A 26,081-nucleotide genomic window follows, 5' to 3' on the forward strand; every position below is an offset into this window, starting at 1 on the left:
TATTTGTAAAGTCTCAATATCCTTCAATATGTACCTCCTTCATCATGCTTCTGTCAGCCAATTAATGCTCTTTTCAGTGATAGAAATAATTTAATTTTTTAAGTGCATCAAAAACTGAGGTCATTTGCAATTTAATACATCCATATAAAGAAAGGGACTCAAAAAGTATAGGATATGATAATCCTTTTGATAATGTATCATGTGATTTCATATTTCACAGCCAAATCAATGCTAAAAAGAATTACACTAACTAAATCAGCTTCCTGAAAAAAAATTACTCTAATTGTATAGAAGGATTTTATGTGATAATAAAAAAGTGAGTTGGTTGCGTCCTTTCACATGGTGTCATGACATATCATCTTGTTTCAATAGTAAAATTAAGTCCATTCAGTATGCCTTTTGGCAATGTTGCATATTCCATTCCCATTTTTTTACTCTGCAGAATCATATTTTATTTTCTTTGCATTACATATGGATCAGCTCTAAGCATTAAATCAGAACCTATAATACATTGGCAATATTTATTATTGCAATTGGCCAACCACTTATTTACAAATATTAGTAGATAAAAAAATGTTATTTGAAGTCAGAATTGTGTGCATCATGTAATGTCAAATGTGAAAAATCAATGTGGGGTGATTGTCAAATCTGGAAATGTCACTGATTTTACATACCAATGAAGCCAATACAAAAGTAGTAGCTAAAGCTTGTGAATGTACAACAATTTCTTTGCATTCGGTTTTTTTGGTTGGATGAAGGAAATTCCTACTAAATATCAGTTGTCTAATTAATGTACTGAATGAAAGCACATTTTAAAAAAAATTTAAGGAAATTTGATTTGCAAGTTGAATGTATACTCAATGAGGAATTAGAGTACTATGACTAAATCGTTTATAAAATGTTTTTTACCAGGGGTTTTAAGACCCTTAATTGGTGCTGGTGCATTCTAGCCATATTGTTATGCATCCTAGCTTGCAAATCACTTTTATTAATGCAAATTATATTTTGAATTGTAACAATTTTTTTAATTATGTACCTTTATTATGATTTACCAGAGCATTCACTGTCGATTGCTCCAGGAAAAATAGCTTACACCACATTAAATAGCACATCAACATATATGATTCTCTTTCTCCTAATAAGCTCAAACAATTTCTCACATTTTATGTTTTCACAAATTATTCAAACTATGCAGAGAAAATGTATGTGATTTAATATATATATAACTCAATATGACTCAATATATGTCAATGGAAATGCATTTCAGGAATGCATTTAGATATTCTGTGCACCTAATTTTCTTAAAAATGGATCATTTTAAATGAGTTGTTTCCCCAAATGAGTAACATTTTCTTCATATTTATAATTCATTTACGTTAATTTCTGATTAAAATCAAAATTTAAAATTAACTGTCAGGTCTTCATATATTGTCATGTTATGCTATTGCCAAACCAGACAAATAATATTGGTTGCATTTTTTCTTACACCTTAAATTCACATGAATCTGTTTAACTTTTTCTAGTTTATATCACAGAGAACGTGAAAATATTCAAAGCATATATTGGCTTCTTATGTGGTCGAGTTTAAATTTCAAGCTAAATCTTCTTCTATTTAAAAGTATCCTCATCTGAGTCTTCATAGTGTGTGTAGCACAGTTTACTGTTCCCTTTTTCATAGTTCTGAATGTACTTTATGAATGCTTCAGGGATATCAATACACACCCCATGGATTGCTTGCAGGCGTTTCTCCTCTTCCTCAGCATCCTTTGCTAGACTTTTCCTTTCATTTTCTAATTCCTCCATTTTCTTACTCAAGTCCTTCTCCCTCTCAAATAACTTGCTTGTCTTCTCACTCAGTTCTGTATGTGACTTCTTCATTTCACTCTCCAGACTTGCAAGTTCCTTTTCTTCCTGCTCCACCTCTTCCTGTAGCTTCTCCAGATCATTCTCTTCTACATCCAGCAAATCAAACTCTTCTTTAAATTTTCTACTGTCCTCTTCCACAGTTTTTACATAGTCTTTCAACTTCTTCTCTAATGATGCCTTATGCTCCTGAAACTCAGCCATTTCATTTTCATGCCTTGACTTGTTCCTCAAAAATTCATCCAGCTCTCTCTTGTAAGCACTAACCTCTTCCTTGAAAATTCTTTCTTCCTCTTTGAATGCTTCCATCTCCTCAGCCAGGTCATGTTCAATGGCCCATTCTTCAAATATTATCCTTGAGTCATCAGACAGGGCTGTAACACACAATTCAAGAGTTAATAGGATAAAATAATGTACCCAATTCAAAAAACGTTGCCCCAGTTAGAGAGTTACATTTTTAATACTATAATTTCTTAGGTCAGAAATGTATAAATTGATAAGCTTTCATTTTGGAAATATTGATGCTAAAATATTTGAATCCTATTGCTCCTAAGGGAATACAATTGAAATTTTCATTCAAGCCATGAAATCTTTATTTGTATAAATAAGATTGTCATTGCTAGAATTTCATATGGGTCAGGTATTGTATGCTACATTATGTGCCAGAACACACAATAAACGTGGAAAATGAATATGAAAAGAGATACATTTCAGTTGGATGGATGCATAGGGACTAGTTGTCATAGTGTTCTAGTCAATCATCACAAAATAAGAGTCTGTGGAAGAATAAAATATGTATTCATGTTCCAAATTGGCTTGAAGTAACATTAGTTAGCCATTTTAATCAATTATGCCCTTTGATCTACTGTAACTTTCCCTCTTTCTAGGGGCTTTAACAATTGTTTCTTTCTTCATTCATACTGCCACAAGTGACATAGGAATTTATGTAAGTGCCTGGTACTCGTGGGGTAACACAATCATGTCAGACAATTTTGGTAAGTGAAATTTACTCTAAAACATTAGCCATATATCCAGGATAAAAACTTAAAATGAATACCATGCTTAATTTAAAATCATTGTTTTTTCCAACCATCTTAATTCAACCATAACAGCTCTCAAACACTTGTTCCTTCGATATTGATTGGCAATATATCATCTTAATAAACGTTTATATTGACTTTTTCAAGCGTTGTAGGATTTTATAGATCACCCACATTATGCTGGAGGACCAGACTTTATTGTGGTATAATTTCCATGATGCTTCTTAAAAACTATTAACAAATTGACTCCATATTTAATGTTACCTTTTTATTTATCTGAGTGGGCAATGCACTATCCCCTATTGACAGCAGTGGACAGAATGAAGGCAGGCAGAAGTTATGAAGAAAGAAATAAGAGAGGGAAGAAGAAGTTATCGCAATATTAGAAGTAAATTTCCATTAGAAAGTGTTGAAAATCCACCTTTAAATAGGTAGAACACTTTGAATGAACAACCATTTTATAATTTCAGCGTCTCCTATGGTAATTATGTCTATGATCCATCCCTAAAACCTTCCTCCATGTAGACTTAGACTTATTTAAAAAAAATGATGATACCAAGATTGACTTACCACATACACAATGCATCTCGTTATTTGATCCCTGACAAATCTTTTACCAGTGGGGCCATCCACCATGTAGAGATAACGCCCTTCTCCCAATAGTCCCCATCCCACCACGTTTTGAAGTAAGTCAGATCCATTAAATAAACTGGTGGATCGGCAAGCTTTTAAATTTACCTTGGATTCCCTCCGTCGTCAATGAGAGCCATTCTTCGTGTTGCCCGGCTACCGCCAACAAACCTGCCCCAAGGAAAACAATGGAGTAGACGACAAATTCACACCGTAGCTGCATAGCGAACTAGAATTTTCTTTGGCCTCACAGTATCTCGCAGCTATTCAGAAACGATGTGCCCAATGGGAATGCGCGCGCCTGACGGTTCGACTGCAATTGCTAAGCATTCGCTCTCGAAATGACGTAAGTGCTCTGAGGGGAGGAGCTGGGGAGTGAAAAATACGGCGAAAAAGATTCAATTTTCGGCCACTGCCGCCGAGGGAGGCGGTAGCGGCGAGCTTCCCAGTGAAGCCGAAGGTCAAGATGAATACTGCGATACACTCTACCCGTTTCGCTTTGATTCTTTTTTCCTTGTTGCGCTTTAATCTTAAAGGCGATTGGGGTGGACTCGCGTCATAACACTGTTCGAGGATCTTAAGTTGACGGATCTTGAGTGCGTCTTCTCTCTTCGTTTTATTTTCATGCTTTGAAATGCCCCGTTTTCATTACTTGAGCATCAGAGAAAGGGAGTCTTCGTGGCAGGACAAGACTGGCGTCTGTTCGATGTGTGAATAAGGAGAATGGTTAATAAGATTTATGCTTATGTTAACATTACATCTAAATATTTATTTACTTACCACTCTGCTTACAAATGCGGCTTGACAAAACTGCTGCTAACGTTATTGACATTTAGTAAATATAAAGACAAGAATAATCATTGAATGGAGCGTTTTAAGACGAAATTGTAAACTTTAAACTTCCTATTCCTTATTACTCAGATTCTAGTGCAGCTATTCATATTTGATGACAATCCAGAGAGCTGAATCATGTCGGAAAATCCCTTCCGCTGTGAAAATGTTTTGGTTTAATTGGTACAAAAAAAGATTTCATATAAAAAACGGGTCACCTATTCTCTTTCATCCACATTAAAGGTTTTTAGAACATAATTTTCCGAATAAAAGTGAGGCTATGAAGCGTTCAGAAATGCACCCTCCCACTGACAGAAGCTGTATCTAAATAGGCCGCACTGTAAGTTTTCTCTAGTATGCGGCAGCCGAACGGGACGGTGAATAGGTCATTACGAAAATTCTTCTGATGCCCTACAATAAAAACTCTCGGGCACTCGGCGACATGTCGGCTCCTGGGTTCGATTGGATCCTCCTATGTTTGTATTTTATCACAATATTTCGGTCCCCTCTTAAAATTTTTCGGAGGGGAATTGAGTTGTGATAAAACTCTTCCTGTTGAATATTATGTATTTGTAATGAAGTGAAGTAAATAATGCTATTAATAATTGATTGCGACATTCGACCTAACGATTCTATCTTTGGTGTAATTTATGGACAGTCATTTTGGGGTATCTATTCAAATCATACTTATACTCAATTAATGTGTTTCAAAACCCTTATTAAAAAATTGGTAAATTATTCTTCTTCGAATCGGTCGAAATCTTATCAAGCTCATAGTGAGCACAGTATTTTCCAACCCGTTGTTATAATCATCGTCAGTGTTTCAGTCCTAAGATTGGTTGGCTGCGACTCTCCATTCATCTTATTTGAATGCAAGGCATCTACAAGGGAGACTAATGCGGTTTTGTTCGCTGCCTTCCGTATCACAGTATTCCGTTCGATTCCGTGACTTTCACTTTTCCCCACCGCTGTGGCGGAAAAACCGACCGACCTCTTGATCTGCGCTAACAGAGCCTTATGGTGTAAACTGCTACCTTTTACGATTGGTACAGGGTAGTTTTTTATTGCAGAAGCCACCTTGTTATTGCCTTGTTCCGGAAAAATCTTAAGTATATTTTTCCAAAAAAATAAAATTTTGGGCTCTGAAAATTGAACTGTCCCACTACTGCAAGAATAGGTGACGTTTTATTTGGTACATATAACATTTTTTTCCAATCCACAATATTCCAGTCGGAAAAAAGACAAACCTGTTGATTAGCTCTACATATGTAATTTAATGATGCCTCCATTATAAGTAATATACTATTTAATGTAAGTTAAAACCCGAGTGTAAATTCACACCATGATTAACAGGAGAGTCGAATTATCAAGTTTGAATCGAGTTATCATATGTATCAATTGAGAATCTTCACGTAATGTCTCACAGAATGTCTCCGATAGCTTACCAAATCGTGCCGGTCAATCGATGTCCAAAATTGAAATATCATTTAATTGAATAGAACGTTTGCCGAAAAATATTAAGCATAATAAATCCTCTGGACGCGACGAAATACCCACTCGTGTATTTAAGGATCTAGCGTGAGAAATTGCGCCGTATCTAGAAATCATATTTAAGAAGTCACTAGTAGATCACTAGGTTCCCAGAGATTGGTAAACGGCCAACATAACACCAATATTTACAAACGGAGACAGGGAGGAACCGAGGAATTACAGAACTATTTCCCTACATCCATTTCGTGCAAGGTTATGGAACATGTAGTTGCGAGTCCCATCGTGAGAAACCTCGATATTCAGGAGTTGTTAATGGGAAATCAGCACGGTTCCCGAAAAGGTAGATCCTGCGAGACACAACTTGCGCTTTTTATTCATAATATTCTTATTTCGGGAGAGAGAAATGTTCCATTGGACGCGATTTTCCTAGATTTTCAGAAAGACCTCGACAAAGTACCTCATGGTAAACTACTCCCAAGCTAGAAGCATATGGCATAGATAAAAATATCCGGAGTTGGATTAAAGACTTTTTGAATGGTCGGGTACAAAGAGTAGTCATAGATGGGGGTAGTTCAAATTTAGCAGAGGTTACTTCAGGTGTTCCCCAGGGAAGTGTCATCGAACCTCTTTTATTCCGACTTTACGTTAACGACATTGAGCCCGTAGTCATTACTAAGATACATTTATTAGCCGACGATGAGGTGGTTTACCGTGATCCATTTATAACTCAAGAACGGCTGTACCGATTTTAATGATATTTCGTTATTTTGGATTGGTCTCAGCTCAGAATAACAGAATAACCATTCAAATATCGTAAAAGTTCACGGAAAAAATTAATCTTGATCTCAGGGGTATTTTTTTAGGAGTTGGTAACGCTGCAACAACTGTCAAGTAGGTCAAATTAACTAACTAAATGATTTGTTTTGTTGTTACCAATTTAATGACTGAGGTTCGGAACAGTATTAAGAACATTTTAATATATTGAGAATTCAACTCGAGTGAATTCGAGCTAAGCTCAGCTCGAGTTGATACGTCACTACCGAGTTTGTAAACAAATCACAGACAACAAGCAAACGTTTAGGTTACCGTTCAATTAGTTTGTTTTATATTATACAACGCAGAAAATACTATTATCCATATTATGCATTGCTTTCAAAAACATTCAAGACACATTGCAACGTTGAGTATTGCAATTCCAAGAAGTCGATCAAATACATCTGTAAATATGTCATGAAATGCAGCGATATAGTGGTTTTTGGCATCCAAACCACCGATGAAATTACCAGCTATCAAGTTGGTCGATATGCAAACTTTAATGAGGCGATTTGGCGTATATTCTCCTTCTCTATTCACGAACGTCGTCCCACTGTTGTACATTTGGCAGTGCATCTGGAGAATGGGCAACGAATTTATTTCACCGCGTCGAATGTTGCTCAAAGAGCTGAAGCACCCCCAGAGACAACATTGACGAGTTTTTTTGCGACTTACTAAAGTGATCTGTTTTCCCGAACGTTGCTTTACTCAGAGATGCCACGTTATTAAACTTGGAACGCTTCATTGAAGAAATTTCAGCGTCGGAAGCAAGGTGACGCGGTTCCTGGTCATCCGGATGTGCGATCTGCTGATGCTCTTGGCCGTAGTGTACAGTTCATCCGAAGAATGATGAATGCTTCTATTTGCGGTTGTTACTAGTGAATATCCGAGGGCCAGCATCATTCGAATCACTACGAACTGTTAATGGTATAGTGTCCCCTACATTTCGTGCTGCATTTCAAGAGCTCAATTTGCTTGAAAACGATTATCTTTGGAACACGACAAGGGTTGAAGCAACTATTATTATGTCTCTATGTCAGATACGCACATTATTTACTATCATACGCACATTATTAGGGTTAAATAGAAGAAGGGACTATTAGGTCTCAATTTCGCCCAAATAAAGACCTATATCTATCTATCTATCATCCTATCGACATGCTTCCCATTCAATCCATGTGACCAGTGGAGCAAATGCAAGGATAACATGTCAGAAGACACACAGACGCGCATTGGAAGCACTTGACCGGACATTGAAAGATCTGAGCAATGACTCGAGATGCTTTGGTGGCGCAATGATTTTACTGTCTGGCGATTTCCGCCAAACACTGCCAGTCACTCCAAGAAAGACTGTTGCGGATGAAATAAGAGAATGCTTCAAATGATCAAATATGTGACGATGTCAAGAAACTTCTACTGACAACAAAAATGAGGATTGCATTGCTGAACGATCCATCTGCTGAAGATGTCTCAAAGCAATTGCTGACTATTGGTAATGGCCGTCTTCCTGTCAACGAATCGAGCGGATTGATTTCATTTCCTCGATATTTTTGCAATTTCGTTTCACCGAAAGATGAGCTCATCAACAAAGTGTTCCCGATCATCATTGATAACCACAAAAATCACAGTTGTTTGAGTGAGCGAGCAATTTTGGTGGCTAAGGATAAAGATGCGGATGACGTAAACTTGGTAATTCAGAATCAAATCAAATTCCAAAGAAACTGCGGGAGATACCGCAACAGTAACTTTTAACGGAGTCATCCGCTAATGTGCATTTCAAAGCAACAATTTCAGAGTGTAAAAATCATTTGCCTTGACTGTGATGCGATCCCAGATCCCTCAATATCCAGTCGAGTGCTTTAGCCACTTAAGCTACCGAGGCGTCCTCTTAAGCTCTGAATTTTGGGGCTTTTAAAGGAACTAGATGTGTGACGAAATGCCGTACATACAATGTCACAGGCATTCAGATTCAATTTCAGAGTTTAAGAGGACGCCTCGGTAGCTTAAGTGGCTAAAGCACTCGACCGGATATTGAGGGATCTGAGTTCACATCCCAGTCAAGGCGAATGATTTTTACACTTTGATTGTTGCATCAGAATCAAATCGTTGGTACTCTGCATGCATTCAAATCTACTCGTATTGACTGTGTAACAAACGAAGACGAAGTAATCAACTGTCCATCTGAATTTTTAAACTCCTTGGATATGCCTGGCTCACCACCGCACAATTTACAGCTGCAGGTTGGATCGGTGGTCATGATGCTTCGAAACCTAAACCAACCAAAACTTTGCAATGGAACGCTTTTGGTGAGAAAAAACTGATGATAAATGTGATCCACACGACAATACTCAAAGGAAAATTCAAAGATGCAAAAGTTCTCATTCCGAGGATTCTCATGATCCCAACCGATATGTTATTTGATTTTAAACGAATTCAATTTCCAATTCGTGTTGCATTCGCGATGACGATTAACAAATCACAAGGCCAATCGTTGAGTGTTTGTGGTCTGAATCTTAGAACACTCATGTTTTTCCCATGGTCAATTATAATTGGCATGTTCACGGGTTGGTAAACCAATTGTTTTATTTGTTCTTGCGCCTGATAACAAAACAAAAAATGTTGTATATCAGAAGGTCCTTGACACAAGAGAATAAACCCGAATGTATAAATAGATTGAATAAAGGAAATAGCTTTCTGACAAGCCATTTTAATACTCTTTTTTTATTTTATTGATATTTTTCCTTATATCATCATAACAAGTCAAATATGATTAAAATCGGTACCGCCGTTCTTGATTTATAAATGGTGTAACTAAACTGTTCATCGATTACGGTACAAAGTTCGCCGGGTCAGCTAGGTAATATATAGATACGGCGCAATTTCCTACGCTAGTTCTTTAAATATACGAACTAGTATTTGATCGGGCCTGGGGGATTTTTTAGGTTTAATATTTTTCAGCAAACGTTCCATTCCACTTTATGAAACTTCAATTTCAGGCATCAGTTGGCAGAAATGGCTTGTTAAGTCATTGACGACATTCGGCGAGAAAAGTGAAAATACTATGAAAGATGGAATTTGGTAAGTTGGCCTTTTTTAAACTGTTGATTACTCTGAGTTGTTTTTGGGTGAATTAATTGTTTGACTCATTTCCCTGAACTTCTCTGACATAGGCGCAAAATATTTCAGGATTCTCGTTTAAATTCCTTCTTGGCATTCACCCTCGATATCTTATAGGTGACTCACAAGTGATCTAATGTCGCTAGGGATATCGTTCCGTGCATTTTTCATCTTGACATGAGATATCCTTTGAAGTCAAGGCCAAAGGATCGATTCCAAATATCCTCAGTATTTAAGTGTTTACTATCCGTCTCAAAGTTTACAAAAAACTCGGTAACACGCAATTTAACCCATTTAAGCCCCCATTTTTGCAAATATTTTTTTCTTTTGAGTTTCTTATTTCTGAACCCATATTGGTAAAACTTAATTTACTTGATTTCCTGCTCTGTGGTGCCAGGTTTCTTTAACAGTTTCTATAGTGATGACCTTTTCGGGCTCGTTCGCGGCTAACATACCAAGAATAATGCACTTGAAGTGCTCTCCCACGGCACCTTCTCAAAAGCGACTGAAATCTCGCCGAAAACTTCAGAGCAAAGATTTAATCTCGGGCCCGCAATATGGGAAGCCAGTTCTCTATAGATTTGCGTAAGGGGTGGCATATGTGTTTGTGACAATGGTACGAAATGGAAAGATTGTAGAAGATTGATCTGATTTCCATTAAATCACTTCGACGATGTTTACCAATCAATTATCAATACACGCGGCATTGTAATTAAAAATCATGGATCCTAAGGACGCAAGTGGAATGGATATTATGCTGTCATATATTTATGCAATGGAGAGGGGTTTTAATGACATGACGCTTAAGTTCATCAAATGTAATTTATTTTTGAAAATTCCATTAACGATATGATTTTTCACTTGGTTATAAGGAAAGGTTGGAAAATCGGTGGTAATCCGTCTACTCTACCGAACGATGATGGATAATGGAAAGTATAACATTTTGTGAATAGCTTGATTGACATTAGTCATCATTATCACTGGCTATGCGGGAGAAGAACAGGTTTTGAACCCCAGAGAATCCGTTTTCTCACTTTTCACCCGAACTTTATATCACCAGTTATTTTAAATGGGATATAAAAGGTAAGAGAACACCCAAGCGATATAATTAATGAATTTTTTTTATTTTCACACTTTTAGCACACAAATGAAAACAAATTTGACCTACAAAGAAGACATTTGCTCACTTTGAATGTTCTTCACCTCCTGTCGCCAGAGCCTCTATTAGGCGGCTTCGTCAGGGAGTTGGGGCGAGAGGGAGCATATCTTTGCCTCATTTATTTGCAGATCGGGGAGAATTGACGTTAAGGTCAACATGAGGTCTACCGCTACCATCTTGCAGCTACCGTAGAGGGCTTTCAATCGTTTCATCGTGTCTTTCGCCTTCTCCTCGTGCTCCTTCCTCTCCTCGGCGTACCTTTCCTCCTTGCGTTGGAGCGAAATTTCCTTCGCCTTCACCTCTTCCGCCGCCTTTCTCCTACCCGCGCCCTCTAGCTCCTGCCGGCGACTCGCCACCTTAAGCCGCCTATCCTCGAGGCCCTTCCTTTTCACAGCGATGGCTTCCCGCCTCTTCCTCAGCTTCCCCTCCCGCTCCGCTCTCTCTATCTCGATTCTAAGTTCTTCTCTCTCCACCGCCTCCCTAAGATCCCTCCTCTCCTCGGTCACTGCCTCCACAGAGACCCCCAGCCATGCCTTATCCTTTTCCAGACTCTCTTTCTTCTTCGCCAACTCCGTCCTGTCTTCTATCAGCTTCTTCTTGGACTCCAGCAGCCGCTTTCTGCCCTCCAGCAGCCGCACTTCTTTCTCCAGTGCTTTCTTATACCCCTCCTGCGTCGCCAAGTGATTCTCAAGTTCCGAGAGGTCTTTTTCCAGCTTCCCCTTCTCTTTTACTTCCTCTGACCCCATAAACTCCAGCTCCGTCCTCATCCTTTCCAACTCTGCCTTGAATTTGTTTAGTTCTATCTTCAGCTCCGCTAGAGCACTCAGCTCATCCTTCAACTTCTTTCTCTCCTCGGCCAGTTTCTTTTTTTCCTCCTCCAACTCCTTCGCCTCCTTCTCCAGCAGTTTCTTCTCCTCTTCCTTCTCGGTCTGATTCTCTTTAAGTCTCATCATTTCATCCAGTCTCCTCTTCCTCTCCTCCGCTTCCATCTTCTTCTCTTCCAGCCTCCTCTTTCTCTCTTCTGCCTCTCTCTTCTTCTCTTCTTCGTGCTTCCTCTTTTCTTCCTCCAGTTGCTTTACTTGTTCCTCGAATGCCTTCCTAGCGTTTTCCAAATTTCGTCTCTTCTCCTCCAATCTCTCCATCTCCTTTCTATTTTCCTCTTCCTGCTTTTTCTTCTCTTCTTCCTGCTTTTTCTTCTCCTCTTCCTGGTTTTTCTTCTCCTCTTCCTGCTTTTTCTTCTCCTCTTCCTGCTTTTTCTTCTCCTCTTCCTGCTTTTTCTTCTCCTCTTCCTGCTTTTTCTTCTCCTCTTCCTGCTTTCTCTTCTCCTCTTCCTGCTTTCTCTTCTCCTCTTCCTGCTTTTTCTTCTCCTCTTCCTGCTTTCTCTTCTCCTCTTCCTGCTTTCTCTTCTCCTCTTCCTGCTTTCTCTTCTCCTCTTCTTGCTTTTTTTTCTCTTCTTCTTGCTTTTTCTTCTCCTCTTCCTGCTTTCTCTTCTCCTCTTCCTGCTTTCTCTTCTCCTCTTCTTGCTTTTTTTTCTCTTCTTCTTGCTTTTTCTTCTCCTCTTCCTGCTTTTTCTTCTCCTCTTCCTGCTTTCTCTTCTCCTCTTCCTGCTTTCTCTTCTCTTCCTTCACCCTCGAATTTTCTCCTGGAGATTCCAGATCCGGAGCAAAGGGCCCCCCTCCTCCTCCAGTGCCCGTGATTCCCACCAGAGAGGAGTTCTCGTCGAGAGGTACTGAAAGACATTAGAAAAGAAAATTACTAATCCGCTATGATGTGATTCACTCGGGGAAATGTCTTTGGCTGCCAAGTGAAAAAGAATAAATAACAGCGTTTTTACGCGACATTCTCCCTATTACTGTGTAGTACAGGCTACAAATGAGATACAATTTCGTATTAATAATTGTATCTAATGTACTAAAAGGTTACCAAGAAAACAAACCTCGCTTGGGGGATTAGATACTTCTCACGATGAAAGCCAAAAACTCCCAATGGCACGCTTTGTGATGAGTGAAGCAGGCATTAAAGCAGTCCTACACTTAAGCCTGTTATTACCTATATCGAAGATAAAACATCTAGTGCAAATTTAGATTTTAGATTGAGTCATATATTCTAAAACATTTTCGCCCAGAAAAACTGAAATGACATTGAAACTGGATGGACTAAAAAGGCTAAGAAACTTTCATGCGAACGCTCATTCGCCATAGTAACTTAAGCTTTTCACGCACTTCAATCTGCGTCAGAAACCTCTTTTTTCATGGAAGAGTTCGTCTCAAAATTTGAGTTCGTTCCAATCAAGAACTAGGAAGGCTCTCTTTTAAATAGTTTATTCCACTTGTATTTCGGCAGTGAAAATATTAAGTCATGGGCGTGAATGTTACCCTGGAGATCTTTTCATAGCCTCTAGTTTCATAAACTGAATATAACACCTTTTGCATGGATGTTACGGCGAGTTAAATATTTGTAATAAAGTAAATGTGACTTAATCAACCGTTTAATTTAAATATGGTTTTGCGTTAATGAAACACCTGACCTGCTATCCACTCGTTTATTTTATCTCAAACTTTTTCAACGCCTGGGAGCCATCATTTGGTTTATAAAAATTATTTGTCGAGTAACATTTATGCGTAAATTAAATTTCACGTTTATAGCACTCCAAAATCTAACTGTAGAGATGCTGATACACATTTTCCATTTCTGCTGTTCTGGAATCAGCTATATATGACAATTATGTTGTATCCATATTTAAAAACTAGCAGTAACTCGGACTTCTGAAAGCAACAATTAAGCAGCTAGATGTTCAATGATTCTTCATCATTCTACATCTACATCTACATAATACCCCGCAAGCCGCCGCAAGGGCGTGTGGCGGGGGGTGTTAGGTCACCAACCGTAAAAAGGAAAAATACCACATGCAAAAAAACAACACGGAAAATTACACCCACAGCAGCGCGCACACTCATGCAAAAATCCTTTCATCCAATACTCATGCAAACACATATACCGCAAAACAACTTTAAAAACTGCACCCCGTGATGCAGCACGAAAGCCATCCTACAACACGGAAGCCAGGACACAACAAGCAAGAAATTGAAACATCACTACCACATGAAAATGCACCACGAAACACTCTACCCCCAAAGAGTCTGTAAAAGGCGACCCAACGTTGCAGGTAGCAGGAATTTCCCCCCGCGGAGAGGGACGAGGGATTGAAAGAAAAGAGACTTAAAAACAGATGAACGGAACACGAATGAGGTCATTCGGAAAGAATGGGTTATTATAGCAAAACACATAAGGTTAGTGGAAGAGCATGCATTTAAATACAACTAATTATTTTATAGACGCTGAGGGTGGCAAGTGGAATTTTTGCTATCTATAACCCTGCAGTTGCTATCCCGTATTGTCCGTGGGAAGAAGGAGTCCTTGAGTCGGCTAGTTCTGGCATCTATTTCCCGAATTTTATATGCATGATCCGAGCGACCAATGTATGTAGGAGTACGAATAATTTGCGAGACCTCGGTGCTGAAACATGCGGATCTAAATTTATTTAATAATTTCAATCTTGCATTGAATCGTCTTTCAGCCAATGATTCCCACCCCAAATCCATGAGCATTTCGGTGACGCTTTGCGTTTTATCGTAGGAATTTTTTACAAAACGGGCTGCCCGGCGTTGAACCTTCTCATTATAACCCGTCGCATCATTGGAACAGTGCCCAACTTTTTAATGCCTCATAACTTCCTTAAACTCCCATGAACCTCTGGTATGTGCGTTATCATTGCTAGTATTTTACCGTTTAAGGTAGTTTTTGGATGGATATAGACCACACAACGATGCAACGATCAATTTCCTTGCCTTTTCTGACAAAATACAACCTGAAATCCGACACTACAGTAAGTCCCTCTCCACTTCTGCCTACCCCCTTCCTCCTTTCATCTCATCCAGCATGGCTCTCCTATTCCTACGGCTTTTCCGCTTGCCTCACCTTCTCCCCTCTATTACTGTCTTCAACATCATATTGCCAGTCATAACACTGTATATATACACACACACACACACACACACACACACATATATATATATATATATATATATATATATATATATATATATATTATAAATTATAGATTTCCCTAAAAATCCCCTTTCTTCCACCACCATTCCTAACCATTCCTCGCAGGTTTTTCTTTCTGTCAATTTTACCTTCTCTACACCTTTTTTTCCAAAGCCTCCAATCTACCACCATCGTCTTGCTTCAACTACATGTTACCGCGCCGTACAAAACCTGGTACCATATCAAAGTTTTAACGAGCCTTTTCTTAACCTTCTTACTCAGCTTCCCTGTCATCAATTCCCTTGCAAAATCAGATAATACGTGGTGGGAAATTCCAAGGGGTGGGAAATTAATACAGATGGGAAATTCCAAGGGAGGATAAAACCGCTTTCAAATGAAAATCCTGACAGCATGAGACTCCTTTATTTTGGTCCAAGAATTAATATCCTCTTGATCAACTCAATAATTCTTTTATCCCGCGTCATCTTTAGACTTAATATCACGATAAAACTTGCTTCCATTTCTAATTGTGCTCATATAATTCGAACGGCTCTTGCTAATGTATTTATCTATACTGCAATGAATTTCGTGAAAGTATTTGTTACAGCAATTTTCTGCTTGTTTCCCTACGCATGTTCTCTTCCACAAGAAGCGCCAAAAGCTGTAAGAATATATATGTATTCATATAACTAGGTATTTTTGAAATTTTGGAAAAGTGTGCAATATGATAGCATTTTAGCATATTTTATCATATAGACATTCAGTTATTTAAGAATCAGAATTTGGTATTTTCGTTCATTCAAATGCACCCTAAAAGGCTTTCATCAATTGGATTGCAACCTTACTTGTCAATGTGATTGAAATCCCGCAGTCCTCATCCATTGATCCGGTCAAGTTAAACTCCGACGCTGAATACCAGGTCCCGTCTGCACGTACTTCGAATGAGTCCGGAATCGCTTGGCAACTTTTCCCCGAGGCTCCAGTTATGTAACTTCCTAATAGGAGAAAAAAGGTAATGAATTCATTAGCATTAACAATAAGCAGTAACTTTAAATGTAGAATACATAAAGGGCATGTCTCCCTTTAATATATCTGATCCGTTGACAGATTTCACAAACTAACCCGATACTGTCTATTGTGACACCCATGAATGTGTATTTCACATGGTCCACTGTATCCCACCGTGAACACATATTTGATTTTAATGGGTTCTATTCCCACCAGGAAATCATTGTGCTCTTTTCCTGTCTCGACCTGTGATGCCTTGCAACCATTTCATCGAGAGGACTTGAAATAGCCTAACAGTCCGTTTTAATCCTTGTGTCCAGGGTGACAGTATTATCGGTAAATAACCTAATGTTGCCTGGTTCTGGATTTCATATCTCTTTATCTACTCTCATGCAGGTAAATGAGACCATATAAGGCATCGATAGGCCTTCCTTTGAAGGCACTATTATAATATCTAGATGGTACGTTACATTATGATCTTAAGAAATTTTTTCGACAATTATTACTTTATACTAATTATTATTATTGATACAGTAGTTACAAGTCACCATTTGATCGGGTGGTAATAAAGTAGGAATATCGATTTGGTCTATATGGTACGTCATATTTAACCGGAGGAGAGAAGCTCAAATGTGGGATAGTAGGTAACGATTAGTGGGGCGTGTACGAGGCGCGCATCGCACTTTGATGAAATAAATAAAACAGACCCCGATAAAATACTTGAATGCCTCGCTCCAGCGTGTGGCGGGTCCAGTATTGAATCTTGGCGAAGTAAAGCTGCAGATATTAACATTTGAATAGGGTCGAAACTTGGTGATGGAAAAGATAAAGAGATGACATATGGATATCCGGAGAAAGAATAAGTGTACTGCAATTTATGAATGGCATAGATTTAAATATTCGATTATTCCCGGCTCAACTTTGTGGAAGTCCATGTTCACAGTGGAAAGATACATTGTGCTCTTCATTTAATGGTATAGATTTACTTGAAGTGAAGATAAAAGACCAGACAAGGATATTGCCTATAAAAGGAAATGGAGATGAAGAAGTACAACCTCAAGTTCGACAAGGCAACGACACGCAAGAACAAACAGAAGAGTTTTGCTATCCATGCAGCAAGATTACCAGTAATGGAAGAAGCCAGAGGGATATATTGTCAATGTCCATATCTTCATGAAGTACGATGAGTAGGAATGTCGAAGACAGATTTCTATCAGAACGGGCGACTACTAACAACAACAGCATACTGTAGGTATAAGGGAGCGAATCATTAGAATTTATAAATATAGTGTACTTTTCTATGGATGTGAGACTAGGACGATAGCAACAGCAGAGAAAAATATATTGGAGGCGATGTGTGGTAAATGTCATAATGGATAATAATCTAAATAAAATGGGTAGACAGAGTAACAAATGAAAAACTACTTCAGGGAATGGGTGAAGATTGAAGCCAATGGAGGACACATACAAAAAGAAGAGAGTAATGCATTGGATACATCCTGAGGCACGATAATTTGCTGAAGATTTTGACTCAAGGAAACATGGAGGAGAATGGAGTAATAGAGGGGGCCTAGGATAAATTACGAGAAGCAACCAATGGAACGTGTTGATACAAGGAGCAAGAAGGAATAAAGAGACTAGTAAGTAAGAAATTAGTTTGGAGAACTGCTATAAACCAATCCTCGGATCGATAACCTGAAATGATAATGACTCTTTGTGATACTGCATGGATGCCATAGGAGGGTGGGGAAAGAGGCAATAAAAATGCGGCACAAAATGTGGATAATCTCTTGTCATGATTTTTAGGCGCATTCTCTATTTGCCCTCCCGTTCTTAGAACACGTTCACGGGTGGATCTAGTTAATCAGTATATGGGGAAACCCATATGTTTCACCCCTACCATTGGTTGTCGCTTTTTAGTAAATGGGTGATATCTTTTGGTTTCTATCCTAAAAATACTTTTAATTTAATCTCAAAATTATTTCAACGCAATTTCAAAAAATACAGAATGCATCAAAAACATATAAACATACATATAAAGCAATTTTTGTGCGTATTCATTCGCCACTTTTAACTGTCCTACCTGAAGTTAACATTAGTTATCACAATTTCCTCTACTCAGTATCAAATAGCTGTAACTTACGATGCCAAAAAATGGAATGTGTTAATGAACTTAAATACTGAATAAATCATATTATAAACTTCGTTACTCCAATTGAGATTGGAAAATATCAAACCTTTACACCCTTTTGAGTATAGAAAATCACTTTATTTTGCTATAATTAAGTCTGGCACTAGATATAATAAATTAAAATTTGAGTTCTTAGTTATGAATTCCATGTGGATAAAATTGAGAAAAACCAAGGGAATTTATTGAAGTTTATAATGCATGTAAATGGCTATCATAGTGATAATAATGATTTGTCCATACCAAATACTTGAATAAGAATTGCACGGTACTGGCGCCAAATATATGGCCTACTAAAATATGCTAAGTTAAAATTTCTCCAGTGAAGAATTGTGTTTCTATGTATTTAAAATCTAACATGAGGTGGAATTTTTTTGCTGTACATTAGAGTACATGCTGATCATGTTAGAAGGTCAAATGACATGTTTATTCCAAAATTATTGAACAAATATCTAATTGAGCATGGTGTCTTACGTAAAGATAAAAAACAAAACTATGGTGGGAAGCAAATGCAACGGCCTATCTCTCACTGTCACAATTTTGGAGCTTTGATGTGGGTTACATTGTTTTGCGTGATGAATGAAAAAATTCCGCGCCATTAATAAACCTAAGAAACAATCGCTACGGCTTATTATTCAAACATTGTGCAATCCAAGGATATAAAATGGTTGGAGGGGCAGGGATGCACTGAGGAAGTCATGGGAGAATACGGTCGAAGAGACTGAAAGCGAGAAGTGTTTAATGTGTCAACGGAACAGAAGAGAAGAAATGAACATACGATGATAGAGGGGTGCGCAAGAAATAAACGGAAGGGCGAACTTCCCAGAAATAACTTTGAAAGAGATATTTTCCTTTGACTATTCCGAAAAGTGACTGCTTGCGTGTTAAAACCAATCCCTCAAGTTTTGGACTTCATAGTATTTTAGATAAAAGATGGTGGAATCAATCTCTTACCTAATAATCATGTAAAATATGTCAACCGATTGCAATGAAAATATTATAAAACGAATCGCTGCTGACGTATTCATTGCCATTAGGGAGCAAAACATGGCAATGTACAAGTACCGCACACCGAAAGGGATAGCGCCGAAAAAATGTCTTAAAAGAGTCTTTCCCTAAAGTGATATTAACCATTATTCTTCCCCGATTGATTTTTAAATGAGATTCTGGAATTAAAGGCGCTGATAAGAGATCGCTTAATTGAAAGAAGCCATGAGCTAGGCGTACGATCGTTAACAAACATTACCGACCTCCCTTTTATCGTAAAATAGGGATCGCATAATACTAGCGGTAGAGATACGATGATTTCGGATCATTAGGCTCACCCAACATCTATAATGTATTCAGAACTGCGACAAAATGCCCGAAAGAAGCTCCATATGTGGGGTAATACTCTGCTAGGCGATCGTTGGCTGCTTCGCTGTGAGTGGATCGCGTCTCCTTTGCCCAAACAATGACTTCCACTCTTCCGTTCGCTTGCGTCTGGCGCCAGAAAAAAAATTCCCGCTAGCGAGAGGCTCTTGTAAAGGATGTAAAATATATCCCCTCTTTGCTCTTGAAGAACAGATGTCAAAGCCTTTGATTGCCAAGCATTCTCGAGGAAGAAATGCAAGAAGGATTCATTTTGCGGTGATAACTGCGTGATATTTCCGATTGTATCACTAAAAAAATAAACATAAACATATTTCTTAATGCATCAGAGGAGAAAGTGAAGAACTTATTATTTCTAGAGGTCTATCCTTTGGTTTTCATTCCCTCTTCATGCCATTGCATTTTTTTAATAAAATCCATTTCTACAAAGCATTCGAATTATAATATCGTTATTATTAGAATGGGCTACAACTTTCATATGTGGTATTTGATATTATTTTATATTTTAGTGCCCTATAAGCCACCGCCAGGGTGTGAGATAGGGGGTAAATTTTCACCAGAATTATTTTGACCCGAATATTTTTACCCCTACCGCTGTCGGACAATGTTATTCTGATCCCTTCCCTTACATGGAAAAAATGCCATCTTAAATCTATCTGTTCCGCACTTAATCCCTCAAATTATATTGACATGATCTCGCCCACCGAAGTACGATGGGGGGCAATAATACATTTTCAACATCACTGCTAAAGAGACCTCCTTCCAATTAATGCAAGAGCTTCAATCTGTAATTTAACCTTCGCTCCGTGAGTGATTCCCAGCCTAGCTCCTCTAATATTTTGGATACGCTACTAAGTTTATCGTAACAACGTTTTACAAGTCTAGCTCCTCTACGCTGTACGCGATCCAATTCGGCAATCAATCCAACTTCGTGAGGATCCCATATACTAGCAACATATTCTTAATGAGGCCTAACCGGCAAGAGATAACATTTCTCTTTGACCTTTTCAACACATTTACTCAGTACTCAACTGATAAAGCCTAATTTTTTGTTAGCTTGTCCACATATTCCCTAAATGTGTTTCGCCCAGGAGAGGTTGTGAGTGAGGGTAACGCCTAGGTATTTAAATGAGTCTACACATTCCATTTCCGTGTTACCGATGCAGTAGGCGTTCGACTCATACTCACTGGAGTCTGAGCCATATACAGGCTGCGAAGTCACCTAGTCCTCCTATTTCGTCCTTTCCTCTGCAATGCATTCATGAATTCTAGCAACTTCACTCAAGCGAACACCTTATCGAAATCCTCGAAGCAAACAAATATATCATGATTGTACTCTCATGTTCCTTTCTATTAATGACCACATTACTGTTACGGCAACACTCTTACCTCTCCCATTCCTGAACACAAACTGAACATACCCGATATAATCATCGGGTCTCTTCTTCATTGTTTTATTGATCATCCCCAGTACCGCTTTTGCTACGATTGAAATCAAACTTATTGTTCCATAGTCCTCATATACGGTGGCCTTTCCCTTTTTTAGAATGGGAGCTAAAACTGATCTGACGAATTTTTCCAACCAAATTCCTTCCTCATAAATGCTACGAATTACCCGATAAAAACTCGTCCTTCCACGTTTTTTAAAATGATTGAGTAGCTCCGCGAGGATGTTATCTATTTTTACGACCTTTTTGATTTCGCTTCCATGAATTCCCTTTCTATCTCACAATTAAGTACATGTACGTATACCTCGATCTAAGATATCGGCATCATTTTTCAATGTCTAAGCTTGCTGTCCTAATATATTTACAAAATAGGCCCTCTATGCATTCTTTTTATTTTTCTTAAATCTTTCCTGGGTCAATTAAAAGTATTATAGCGTCATCTTTGAAATTGTGCCCGGATTTTTCTTTCTTATTCGTACTTCATGAAATCACTTCACTTTTCTGTTCAGCGCTCCTATTTCACCATTTCACTGCAATTTCGCCGAATCCTCGCGCTGCATAGTCCTTCCTAAATCTTAATTGTTTCTCATCTCTATTTATTATTTATCTTTTTATGCTTTTTCCTACCTAATCCTGTGTTAATCCTGTACAAACTACATTTCACTCTTTCGTCAATCATCCTAATCATCTCGTCTATAATCTATGGTGTTCTTGCACTTTTCCTGTTTAATGCTCCTGTTTTTCGTTTTAGGGCACGAACACCCCTTTTTAAGATGTTCCTATCCTTCTTCTCAGGTGCCCGTTTCCCTGTTCTCACTCATAATTATTTCTACTTTTGCCTGGTACTCCTTTCTTTTCCTTCCGATCAAAACTTCTACATTTCATTTCCTTATCCGTATTCTCCGTTTTATCCAATTTTATCTGATGATACACTTCATTTACTCTATAATATGATCAGAAACCACATCCGTTTCTGGTAAACTACGTTAATTATACTGTTTATAAATCTGTGACTTGCCATTATATGGTTTAACTGATAGGAAGTATTTAACTGGTATCTCTCAGATTCCCAGGAAATTTTCCTAGAATATCTACCACTATTGTGGTGTTTAAATCGAGTGATCGTCATGATGAAACCATTCCTCCTGGATAACTCTATTGCTTTCGTCCCACGAGCATTCTTTTTCCATAAACCCCCGCGTCTTCCCTTCGGCCTTCCGGCGCGTTCCATTTACTATCAACAGTTTCCTCCCAGTAACACCCGCATTTATGTCCTCAAATTGATCTTATACACTGTCTACTTCATCCCTCCTAACCCCTCTCACTCCCCATCTCACCTTTATCAGCGATTGATGGTACATTTTAAGAATCATTCAGCATCTTCTGACATGCAGTAAATTCCTTTCTGATTCTCCTAAACCCTTTATTAAAAAAGGCACCAACAACGACAATTTCTTCCTCGAATGCAGGGCGGAAATATTTTTGGATTGCCCGATACGTAATTAACACCACCACAGTAATTCCCATCGAGGCTGGTTTGTTTAATTAATATAAAATAAGTTAAAAATATATTATAAAATAAATATAAAATATGAATTAAAATACATATCATCAAGGTAACAAGTCAGCTTATTTTACAACTAACACTCCCTCATGATGTTTAAAACATATTATGATAAATAATGCCTGGAGAGTTTGATGCGAATTTCGAAACAACGTAATTACAAGATGCCGACCCTATTTGTCAATACTTCTTGAAATGCTATTTTTTAAAGAATATTTTGAGAATTTCCATTCCCATTAAACTTAGCTCACAGAATTGCCACATTTACGGGGCAAACGATGCTGTAGTTCGTTTCAGCTGTTTGCGAACAATAATTTACAACAGTGGGAAATCATTTATGACTTATTTATTTTATTTATTGGTTAATGCTGCGATATCATGGAAAATATATCATCATATATCATGCACCCTTCCAATTACTTAATGTGGATCATATTTGAGTGCGTTGGCTTCGGCAAAAATTGGAATACAGACTAACATTTTGCTAAAATTGGCAATATAACAATATTGCTAATTTAAAATGGCACATAAAATAAAACACAATAACAGGCATATGTACACAAATATCAACAAGAATAATCATTACAAAATATTAGCGTTTGTTGAAAGAGAAGTTTCTAATGACTTATCAAAGAGATGAGATAAAATTCTGTTAAGGGCTTTGTTGGTAAAGGTGTTTATGGATAAAGAAAAAGGATCAATGCTATCAGGAAGTGAATTTAGAAGAGAAGAGAGGCGGCAGAATAGAGAGCGTTTAGTGAGTGATAATCTAGGAATGGGTATTTAGAGTTATTATTAGAGTTAGAGAATAGTTACGGGTAGGTCGAGAAACTACTCTCAAATTGATCAAAGAAAGCAGTTCAGGACTGTCATTGCCTGAGTTAATATTGTCAAAAATGAACTTCAAATCTATTTTATGCCCGTTATCCGGACGTTTACGAGTACAGATGCAGAGTGAAAACATAACGGCATTAGTACACATTTTGCAAAAATTGGGAACCCTGTGTTTCACTATTTTACTTGAAATGTTAGTTACACTGTTAAGAGTTTTGAAATTCATGTGGTGTTGATATTGACCAGAAGGGAGTGCAGGTCAATGTAATTGGGAGACCGACAACTTGAGTAATACAATTTTAGTGTTCCCTAATTTCTGTGATGGATGGATCCGCTATAGGATGTCTAGGGGAGATATAGCTTTAATTTTAAATGCCTGAATACGGGTAGAGAAGTTTATGTTATCATTAGTTATCACACCAAGATCCTTTACTGGGAGTAAATGGTCACCAGCCAGTGTTACCCACTGGGTTTTGATCCTAAGATAGCTGTACAAGAGGTTTAGAAAATTTCCATGGATACTAAACCGCTGACTGAGCCTATGACGGGGGATGCTGTTAAGAGAAGTGAAAGAGTTAGAGAAATCAATAAAGACGGCATCAAAATGTGTCGACCATGTAACTTAATTCGGAGTATGATTTTGAAAGACTGCTCGGTTTGTCACACATGATCAGTCAGGAAGGAAGCCAAGTTGGTTAATTGAAAAGGAGACGTTGTAATATAGGGGTATCAAAATAACCCCTCACAGGTAGATGGAAGCAAGGAGATGGGACGGTAGTTAGATGTGTCAGTTTTAGACCAGCTCTATTCATAAGGATAACATTGGTCAATTTCCATTGTTCCAAGAGAAAAGTAGCGATTTAATTGTGGGTTCAAAGGCACCCAGAGGGAGGAAACACAGTTGCATACGAATGCATAACTGATATCAGAGGGCCAGAAGAACGATGGAGGGGTATTTTCCAAAGGTATTCAAAAACCTCCCGTGGAACGGTCTGCACTAGGGTAAGGCAGTGACGGTTAGGAGTCAGGGAGTAATTACGGATGAGTGGGGAATTAGGTGGAGGTGTAAGACATTCTAGAAAAAAATTCAAAAATGAATGTGACCTTTCTGGTGCCACAAAATTAACATTGGAGCGGTGATTGGGCAAAAAACAGATTTTTTGGGGTTGCAAATGAGAGATAAAGATAGACCCTGCGTACATTCCGTCTAACTCGGTGAACCTCATCCTATTGTTTTTTATAGCTTTGGTAGTTTCGGAAGAAGAATCTCTGAATGGTAAATGACTTATTTAAACATAAATCCATTTAATAATTTAATACAACTCATTGACACCCTTTTGAATAGTCAACAGATATATATGTATATCACATTTATTACCCTTGGAGTCTCACTTGCCCGTAATATTCGCTCCTGGTTGTGCAATATAAGTTAGTTTCAGGACGCTGGCCATATCGAAGATATACATAATTTATTTAATTCTTTGTACCTACTTGACCATCGCACGATGGTAATTATACGTCATACTCATATTTTCCTCCGATGTAGCAAACCTTTTCCGAATATTTATATCGCTGTAGTTACTATATACCATCAAAGATGATCCGTCAATTAAGGTACAAATCAAATAAATTATTTTCCAATCATAAAGTCTTTAGAACTATATTGTGTGGTCCTTGACGGTATTGTATTTAAGCAAAGCCACAGCCTAGATCGGTACCTATATCTTTAAAAATAGGTATTTCAACTTTCAGGAAAAAGTCAACTGGCATCTTCAAAATATTTTTGACATTTTAACTGAGAATTGTAGCTGAAGTCTCATGCCCACAGCTTTGGGAATCTTAATGTGAGTGGTGCTTAGTTGAGTAACTTCTCAGTAAAGACATCATTGTTTTTTTTCATACTCTTCTGTTTGTGGGGTCGAAGATCTTAATTTAAAATCTTTTGCTTAGCTTCTTCCAACAAGAATGTTTTCGTTAATGGGCATGAAATTTTCTGGATGTCGTTCACGGTTTTGCATTAACTGGAGCCGATTTTAAATGCTGACATACATGAAGGATAGGACGCACAAATCACGTATCTTGAATGAATTGATATACCCTCTGGAGATCCCGCCTTGATTACTCAAACTTTTGGCACGGTCATATGAATTACTGTAGTCGATCTTCTTAAAAATGAAACAAACAAAAAATATGACGATAAAAAATGGGTCCAAACGTTTCCGTGGGCATATAAATCAAACACTCGACTTCATTTATTTTTAGATCTGGGAAATATTTTATCGCCAGCTTTGTTATCCTGGTGGTCGACACGCGTGCTTAACGACCCGCAGATTGCCATTTCAATCTCCGCCTTTACAAATAATGACAGCTAGAAAACCTTGATGACTGAGAACTTGGAAACTTTAATACATAATAATCATGGGAGTAGATACGTCTCCATGGACATACGAGTAGGCAGTGATGCACACTAGCGGACAAAATTACGCGACAGTGAAAATAACGGTGTTTCAAGTTATTACTAGATTTATCACTAATTCTAACCTGTCGCTTCGATTGCAACCCAGTGTAGGGGCTCTGATGAATCTGCGGTGCCCAATGTCAAAGCTGTTATGATTTGCGTAGCTGTGGAAAATAATACGCTCCGACGGAATGCCATCATGAACCACAATCCGACGGC

The 26,081-nt window shown here is 38.1% G+C and overlaps 1 protein-coding gene across 1 annotated transcript; it reads right to left on the reverse strand.

Annotated features, from left to right (window-relative positions):
* Positions 1-452: 452 nt before the first annotated feature.
* Positions 453-26,081, reverse strand: LOC139694069 (golgin subfamily A member 6-like protein 25). Its single transcript, XM_071592491.1, has 5 exons — positions 25,946-26,081; positions 15,837-15,986; positions 11,016-12,673; positions 3,642-3,762; positions 453-2,237 (listed from the first exon to the last, which is right to left on the reverse strand). The coding sequence occupies exons 1-5, from the start codon at positions 26,061-26,063 to the stop codon at positions 1,609-1,611; spliced, it is 2,676 nt and encodes an 891-aa protein (XP_071448592.1). The 5' UTR covers positions 26,064-26,081; the 3' UTR covers positions 453-1,608.

The sequence above is a fragment of the Hetaerina americana genome, unplaced genomic scaffold (genome assembly GCF_022747635.1).
Source record: "Hetaerina americana unplaced genomic scaffold, ioHetAmer1.1.p SCAF_5, whole genome shotgun sequence".
Taxonomy (NCBI): Eukaryota; Metazoa; Arthropoda; class Insecta; order Odonata; family Calopterygidae; genus Hetaerina; species Hetaerina americana.

Bases quoted from the DNA above. Each gene is read 5' to 3' on its own strand.
- LOC139694069 (XM_071592491.1), bottom strand. From the start codon at position 26,063: ATGATGGCATTCCGTCGGAGCGTATTATTTTCCACAGCTACGCAAATC. The intron at 12,674-15,836 runs GTAAGGTTGCAA...AATGTCTTTCAG, and splicing joins GATTTCAATCACATTGACAA to TACCTCTCGACGAGAACTCC. The intron at 3,763-11,015 runs GCCTAATAGAGG...AGAAAATTCTAG, and splicing joins CCCAACTCCCTGACGAAGCC to TTCGCTATGCAGCTACGGTG.